This window comes from Antrostomus carolinensis, unplaced genomic scaffold, assembly GCF_000700745.2.
Source record: "Antrostomus carolinensis isolate BGI_N321 unplaced genomic scaffold, ASM70074v2 scaffold8677, whole genome shotgun sequence".
Lineage (NCBI taxonomy): Eukaryota > Metazoa > Chordata > Aves > Caprimulgiformes > Caprimulgidae > Antrostomus > Antrostomus carolinensis.
Genome location: NW_010327985.1, coordinates 2167 through 11045, shown reverse-complemented (window position 1 = coordinate 11045; position 8879 = coordinate 2167). Strand labels below are relative to the sequence as shown.

At 39.6% G+C, this 8879-nt stretch overlaps 1 protein-coding gene across 1 annotated transcript in view; it reads right to left on the bottom strand.

The window, feature by feature from the left end:
• Positions 1 to 7791, bottom strand: part of PRDM10 (PR/SET domain 10) — a gene marked incomplete at its 3' end in the record, with an annotated part of 26058 nt that extends 18267 nt beyond the window's left edge. Inside the window, exons 1-4 of the mRNA XM_029085978.1 lie at positions 7699 to 7791; positions 5709 to 5873; positions 3907 to 3966; positions 459 to 578 (exon numbers count right to left, since the gene is read on the bottom strand). Of these exons, the coding sequence (XP_028941811.1) occupies positions 459 to 578; positions 3907 to 3966; positions 5709 to 5873; positions 7699 to 7791 (438 nt within the window). The remainder of the gene's footprint in view (positions 1 to 458; positions 579 to 3906; positions 3967 to 5708; positions 5874 to 7698) is intronic.
• Between the last annotated feature and the right edge of the window lie 1088 nt (positions 7792 to 8879).

Sequence of the window (8879 nt, the reverse complement as noted above, 5' to 3'; positions counted from 1 at the left end):
TCCCTACAAAAAAAACCCCAAAAAACCAAAAATTAATGGAAGTGCACTGCACAGAATATTCCATCACCCATGCCAGTTTCTCAGGGAGAAAACAAGAACCACCATGCACAGGAAAGCTGTCTTAGACTGGCAGAGAGACCCAGTGGATGTTGGTCCTATGTGACAGTCAGCATTACACCTTCTGTTAACTTTGCTTTTCAAAGCTAAGAAGATTATTTTAAAGCGGCTGCTCAAGACAGAACAATTGGTAGAACAGGTTTCTCTGTATGTTAAATACATAATCTCCTAAAAAACCACCCCACACATTCCATGGTGAGACTATGAAAGACGGTACAAATCTGAGCTACAGCTTCTCCTCCCCTATCACTCAAGACATGTTTCGTCACCTGAGAAAATGGAGCAATGAAATCAGTGTTACTCGTACATTTCAAAAAAGAAAAGGGTGCCTGGCAACTTACTCTATCTGCTTGTTGACCCTGCTCCAGAGCCATTTGCTGGGGGGATTCGGCAACGTTGCCGAGCACCGACAGGTTGGTGGGATTCATGCTCTGAGCAGCAGCAGGCAAGAGCACAGTTACCTAAAATTATAGGCACTCATTTTAGCACTGCGTCATTTCCATCAGTCACTTACATCTGGGCAGTGCCCTGCATGCAAAGCTCCCTGGAGTCCTACATCAGGTCAAAAAAAATTGCAGCATTTGAATATTGTTTTGGTTTTTTTTATTGTATTTTGTTTTTTTTTTTTTTCAGTCAGTCATATTTCCTGCTCATGCATCAACAGTTTACAAGGTCTTTTTTAGCAAGAAGAAAATTTATTTTCAGTGCACATTCAAGCCCAAGTGTGGATGATGGACTTGGACAAAACCTGCAGATCCAAGAGCAAAAGGAAAGGCTTCAAACTCAGTCTAGATTTTGCAGCTTTTCAATTTCCTATCTCCCACTTTGGGATTTAAATGAAGGTCCTATCCAGCTGGGGTTCACACTGCACTAAGAACAGATATGAGGAGCTCTGCAGCTCTAGATAAACTCAGTGATTTGGGGTCTTTTTCTCTTTCTCTTCTCTCTCCAAATTTACTTTTTTTTTTTAAGGGAAAAGGTAAAGAAGGAAAAAGAAGCATCTCCTCTTTTTGCCTCTCTCTTTTACTCAAGCCAACCAGGATCCATTATAAAAACAAGATGGTGTATTGACCTCATTGGAAGATCAAGCACTCAAAATAAGAGGATTCCAACAATTATTTTTTTCTTTACATTATTTGGTCACACTAGATATTTTTGGTTGTTTTCACACTTTTTTTTGGCATAATAACCTAAGAAAATTAATGTGTATTACCATGCTGCTCCCATCCATTCAGTGATAAAACAATGCAGAATTAAGATCACCTTTCCTGTCTTTTGTTTCCTGCTTATCTAGACAGGAATTTGCACTGTTATCTCACATGATTTTTTTTCATCCTTCTCTACAGTTGACATCATGCAGCTTCTAGTTTGTGCCTCTGGCTGTTAAACAGCTTTTACACTAAAAATTAAATCCCTTGCCCTTCTACAGGGTGTTTAATAAATATCAGATAAAACTGAGAGCTGTAAATTGTGCCAACTGTGAAGGAGCAGACAAGAAAATCCGTAACATAAGCAGACAGACCGTTTTAAAACTTCAAATCTAGTTGTTTTGTTTAAAGAGGTATTAAAGAGTAATTTATGCAATGGCTGAAAAACTACAGCAAAAAGACTTCAGGGAACGTTGTGACAGTGAGGAGGAAACAGCCAAGACAACAGCTGAACCAAGCTGTCAGCTATTGACATTTTTGATGCCAAGTGGCAACAGAAAAGGCATCGTTATTCAATGGCACACCTCTGGGTCTGCCAGCAACGAGAGGTTCACACACGCTTGTGTCTATTTGTACCTCATATCAGCATTCCCTGCTCCTAGTCACACTTCAAACACATCCTTCCTTTCACTTCCACCTCAGACACTGCAAGGAACACAGGCATTGTTTTCAAAAACCTTTCCAATTTTATTTTCATCTCTTTTGAAAGACGAGAGGAGCTTTAATTATTACTTTTAACATTTGTTGTCAGTTCAGGGATGTCCCACATGAAATGCTGATGTAAAAAAAAAAAAAAACCACCTGCAAAGGCAGGAGATGCCATAATAAGGACTAACCATTCCCAAGCAAGCCAACATCTCTGCTGAGACTGCTGTCAGACAGTGTTGGAAGGGAGGACGGGCTGAGGACACACGGACAAGTGCTCATGTCCTTGATACTCAACACGGGAGAGCAGCAGCACACCACCTCTGCTGTCAGACTGTCATTTGCACATTTGCATATATAAGTTATCTCTACTTTTAATTACATTACATATTTTTGTTAAAAGAGTTTTAAGACAATTAAATAGGATTTTGTTGGCTTCTTAATGCAAGGAAACTGATGTGGCAAAAAAATTCTAGACAGACACTCCAAATACCTGGGAGAAAACAGGTTAACACCTTTCCTGTCAGTCATATTTCCTGCTCGTGCATCAACAGTTTACAAGGTCTTTTTTAGCAAGAAGAAAATTTATTTTCAGTGCACATTCAAGCCCAAGACTGTCAATAAATACACATTTTAATCACAGCATTAGTAATGATTCAGATCTAACATGTGAATTCACCCATGCCATTAAAGACTCTCCAAGAAATAATGATTTTAAGTCTCTGTGAGAAGTGGAGAATTTGAACTAGAGATCCAGATCTGAAAGAATCTATAACTCAATCACCACAAGGCAGACAGCAAAAATCAGAGTCAGGCAAAAATCAGAGTCAGGCAAAAATCAGAGTCAGGCAAAAATCAGAGTCAGGCAAAAATCAGAGTCAGGCAAAAATCAGAGTCAGGCAAAAATCAGAGTCAGGCAAAAATCAGAGTCAGGCAAAAATCAGAGTCAGGCAAAAATCAGAGTCAGGCAAAAATCAGAGTCAGGCAAAAATCAGAGTCAGGCAAAAATCAGAGTCAGGCAAAAATCAGAGTCAGGCAAAAATCAGAGTCAGGCAAAAATCAGAGTCAGGCAAAAATCAGAGTCAGGCAAAAATCAGAGTCAGGCAAAAATCAGAGTCAGGCAAAAATCAGAGTCAGGCAAAAATCAGAGTCAGGCAAAAATCAGAGTCAGGCAAAAATCAGAGTCAGGCAAAAATCAGAGTCAGGCAAAAATCAGAGTCAGGCAAAAATCAGAGTCAGGCAAAAATCAGAGTCAGGCAAAAATCAGAGTCAGGCAAAAATCTTCACATCCATGACAGACTAAAAAAAAAATGAAAAATCATCCAAACTGTATAACCACAGGCTTCAATTTGATTCGTTTCCTCGCCCACTTCATACTGGCAAACACATCAGACCCCGGATGCCCTGATAAGGTAAGGGAGCCAGTAATTGAAATTTTTCAGGTTTTACAATCAATTTCCTGTGAAGTTTCTGGTAAGTCGAGAATTTGATCCAAAATTTCTATCTCTTGAGAGCCTTTTATGAATTTAAAGGCATTTGGATCAGAATCTGTACGAGGACACAGCCATTCCAGAATGATATTAAAATAAAGTCAAACACATCAGCATGCTGACTTATTTAATGGGACACTGTTAAAGGGTTTTTCATTATATCTGGGTCAGTAAATTAGTATTTTTGTTGGAACATGAATTAAAACAAACAAACTCAAACTCTTTAACTTTTTATTGTCATTCATGCACAAACTAGCCAAGATAATAGTGGCTTGTCATCGTAAGCTTTTTGCTCTTGATCACTGGGATGACAGTGAATGAAGACTGCTATTTGACAAATTCATAGATATGTTTATTAGGCTCTAGCACCACAACAACGTCCCTTTACCTGCAGTAACAGTTTCCTTCAGGTTTCAGGCCCAAAGAAAATAGTATTACTTTCTTACCTGCTGGGTGGTGGCATCCTGCTGGACGTAAGCCACTTGGGACGGATCTGTAAACAGAGTCTAGACAAAGTGAAAAAGGTTTATCAAACCAGCCTTAGGATTGTTTCACCCCAACTCACACAAAAGTCACACTGCCACCAAGAAATGATCCACTTTTAATCCTTTGCTAACCTATAATGTGCCTATTGCCACAGCAGGCTCATTCAACTCACCCCTGTGAGCCTACATGCATAGAGATTAAACTAAATTCAGGTAGTGCTCCATAAAAAGGTAGCTCATATTTACGTGGCACTTTTCATTGACCTGAAGTGCTTCATGGGATTAGTTTTTTTAAAAAATACAAGAATCTCTTTGTCTATTGCTGATTTGATCAATTCTGCAGAATGAAATTCAATAGCTGTATGAAATCTAAGAAATACTTGAGGGCAGGACAGAAGATGACTGTTAACTTTATGTTTCTGTAAATTCACAAGAGTTACACAAAAAATCACGCAGATATCCAGGCTGGATGAGGCTTTGAGCAACCTGGTCTAGTGGAAGGTGTCCCTGCTGATGGCAGGGGGGTTGGACCTGGATAATCTTTAAGGTCCCTTCCAACCCAACCATTTTATGATTCTATATCTGTCATATCCTACATATGAATTTGATATGGCCAGGATGTTGGGTTTTTTCCCCCCCCTAGGCTTCCTACTAGGAAAATCAAGGCTTAGATAAAAAGTAACTATTGACTGAGGTCAGCCTTGCTTCCTTTGCCAAAAGTGGAAACACCTGAGCTTGTAGCAGTCTGGCTCCAATAAAATAAAGCATGACATAACACAAATTCCATTAGCACTGTGGTAATCTCATCTTAATTGCATGCTAGTGTTTTAATAGTACACTCCTCTTGACAAAACTACAGCAGATTGGAGTTACTTGGTCAGTAACTTCCTTGCAGACATCCTCTCAAACTAATCTTATCCTCTCAGAACATCCCACCACATAGGAATAGTTTTTTTATATAACAGCTAAGAACTGCAAAAGAGAGAAGCCACGTTGCACGAGGCTGTGCCAGCGTTGCTGCGGGTGTCAAGTACGTGCACTTTGCAGTGCTGCTGATCTGTCCTGTCAGCAAAGACAACATGAAACATTCTTGACACAGCGTGCCCCTTCCTCTTTTTTGATCTGTCCACACTGAGGTACAGATGCACACTATATTAACCCCGTATAAACACATGCTGTCAGAGAATCAAAGCTGTTTTGATGTAATTATGAAGAAAAAGAACCTAGGTCTATAAAAATCAACAATTTCTCTGAAGAGAGACTACAAAATTAAACTGAATACACTGAGGTTCTCTGCAAAAAGACAGGCCTGTTACTGTAACTATCAATTATGAGCACTGTACTGTGCAAAACAAGGACTCTTCCAGAAGACACGTAGCATTTTGCTGAATACAACAGAGGCAGAATTTCTGGGGAGATTATCCACGTTTTGGAAAACACTTTCAATTTAATTATCATCTCGTCCACCTTTTCAGGGAAGTAAACAGTATTTCATCATTCACAGCCTCCACATCCTTTTGATTACCACATTTGCACATCAGACAAGTGAACAGCATGATCAAGAACGGGCATATGAAAGTGTTAGGAGCAAACTGCTTGCTATTTTCCAGTCATATCACTTGGCTGGTAATTGGCTTTAATCTCAAAAAAATTAAAATAAAATAAAAATTGATAACTGGCTTTAATCTCAAAAAAATAATAATAAAAAAAGATGGTTTTGTTTTCTAGGTGCCAAAATGGGATGGGCTGAGAACCACACATGCCTGCGTAGCTTCCACAGGATGGATGTAAACGAGCGTGTGCTCCGAGGTGTCCACGGAGGTGTAGGAGGTGCCATCCGCTGTGTAGACCACTTGCTGTGGGGGACGGTCCTGCTCATCACTGTACACAATCTGTGCCACTGTCCCCCCCTCAGGGACAAAATGCACCTGGAAGAGGAAAAACAAACAAACAAAAAAGATCCTGTACTGAAACATACATCCATGGGAAACAACACAAGACAGGGGTTGCAAGTGGACTTGGAAAGCAGAGAGTGTGTCCCAATTACCCAGCCAAATGTTTTGAAAACAATAAAAAACTCACTGTATAACACACATTTAAAATCCCAATTAATTATGCTAGCAACATAGAAATCTGGACATAAACCACCACCAGTTTCTGCATTTTAACTCCAGACCTAACTGGTATAAAGGGCACCTTCCTGTACTTAGTTCTTGCATAATGCTCTGAAAATACATGAGAGAGAAGAAAGTTCAGGTTTGAAGTGGTGTATCTATGGGATTTATTGGGATATTGTTTCTCTTTATTCTCATATTCCTTCCTGGATTGATGATAATTACTTCATTCAGCCAGTTCTGTAGTTGGAGGTCATTTTTTTTCTGGCTGATGAACAGCAAACAGAACCTATTAACTCTGATACTGCTTCAATAGTATTGCACCTATCATGAGGAAGCAATACTGGAAGTTAGATTGCTTCTCCATAGTATGTACATACAATATCAGTAAAAAACTCAACTATTTACACAGAGAAACATATAACTGAAAGCATCAAGCAATTATTCCAAGGACTACTGGAACAAGTTCTGTCTAGGGCAGCAGTTTAAATCCAAACAAGCTGATTTTTGACAGAATATTGTATCATAAATGATGATTAGTGGCCTACATTAAACAAGCTAGAGTTCTTAATTCCAGTGGCAATAGGAACATGTTTTATCTTTTAACACCCTTTACATGCTGAAAACCATTTTCAGTGCATGGGAAAAATAGGACAGTTAAGTATGAAACCCAATTTTAGCATCCATATTCCTATTCACATAAAATGTTTTCACATAAACCAAAGTCAGTGTTATATATTTTATTTCCTTTATTTCAGCTTATGCTTCAGAAGACACCTGGTACTCCCCTGCAGATGCTGATTCTGTACAATAAATCCTCCTGCAAACACCACGGTAAGAATGCAGGGAGTGTTTCACATTTGGAGAGAGCTCTGCAAATACTAATTAAGCCTCATAACTGCCCTGTGCAAACAACACTCTGGTTATCCCATTGTACAGCTAACGGAACACAGGCCATTGAAAACTGCCTCTCATTGCACATTTCCAAGCTGGAAATTACCAGGAGAGTCAGAATTTCTCAGCTTGTGGGTCAATTGACATGCAGCACCCTCTTCAGAACATATTCAAAAGATTAAATCCATTTAGGGGCTTCTAGAAATTCTCAGCTGCTTTGTCTCAGAGACAGAGGCATTAGCTGCACACATCAGAACCTGACTGTATTAGTCACTAACAATTAACATTTCTCCCTTCCCCACTACCCAGATGTCTGACTGGGAAAAAAAAATTATTCATATTACTTTCCCCAAAGTCCACCCACAGTTCCAACTGATTTGACTGATGCCATCAAAACAGGCTGCCACAGACCACAGATTTTGTTAATATTCATTAATCTGAATCCTCTTCTCACTTTCCCACATGGTTATAGATATATTTGGACACTGAAACTGCTACAGCTACTGGCTGGTTTTGTTTAGCTCGTTTCAGATGTCTGTGTACTCACTGCTGTGGTTTGCACAGCTCACTTTTGGAAGCTTTAATCCAAAAATCATCACAGACGTGTTTGTATTTCTCCTCAAATGAAAGCTTGAGTTTCCAGACTGTAAGAAACCATCCAATGAAGATGTGTGCTTGCTAAGCCACCCCACCGAGCCCAATTCAATGTGATCAGAAACCAAGAGCTCTGGAAAACACTAGTCACCTGAGCAGCATTCTGTTCCTGCTCAGCAGAGTCAGCCCACACCTGAGGACTTTCCTCTTTGGAGTCCATCTCCTCCCTGACGTGGTGCTCCATGAGGAGAAAGATCTACTGGAGGAATGTCTGGCTGAATAGATTCATCTGTTCACTGCGTTTCTACTTCCAGATGACGAGGTGATGATCTTCAGTAACATGGCTATAAAAAATAAAATACAATAAAATAAGAAGGTGATGGAGATATTAAAACAAGTGTGACACAGAACAGAGGTATGAGGTATTATCATCAGTTGCTGCACCACAGGAACATGCTGCCAGAGTACAGCAGGCTTGGCTTTATAAACACATGGATTCTCATTTACTATGCTCAAGTTCTGCTGTATAATACCTTCCATGTCCCATTAAGGAAGAAACAAGTCAACCATTGCTACAACTGCACTGAAGGATTATCCTGAATGCTTTCTATGCTAAAAAGATTACACTGAATTCCTCCTGCACTTCTTTCCTTGGCCACAGACAGTCCACAAAAATATTCTTCACATTGTCTTTCTGGCAACTACAGGTCCAGAAATCAATAAACAACACAGAAAATTGATCTGAAGCTTCCAACAAGAAAACACTACATTCAGAGAGATGCATCACCAGCTGCTTGGTTTGTCTGAAAGAGGTTTTGTTTGAAAACCAATTTGCTTTACATCTCCAGGCAGCTTTCACCTCGCACAGAACCGTGGTCCCAGTTGGTATTCAGGCAATGTTACAATAGAAGACTTGTAGAAAAAGAACAATTGAAACTGAAAACTCTAATTCACACCAGCTCAAAGATCCTGACAAACTGCTTCCAAGCTAGGTTTTATTCACCTCTCCTAATTTTATTGGGGCCTCTCAATCTGCTGTTGGGAATCTCAGAAGTGTAATTTACAGCCCTGGTGATGGGTTTAGTCAGTGGTTCAGCACCTTCCCAATCCTTTGTCTCCAATGTCATATTAAATCACAGGCCCAGGAATTAGCATGAGGTTGAGCCCATTTCATTTTCCAGCTAGTCCAATTAACTTTATTTTTTTACTGGGTTGATCCAACGCCAGTACCCAGTCTGTGCACCAGGAAGAAAGCAGAAGGTTCCTTGCTGATGCTTTCATTCATTTGCATTTTAAATGCAAATTATCTTAGTCATAATTTATTCCCATAAA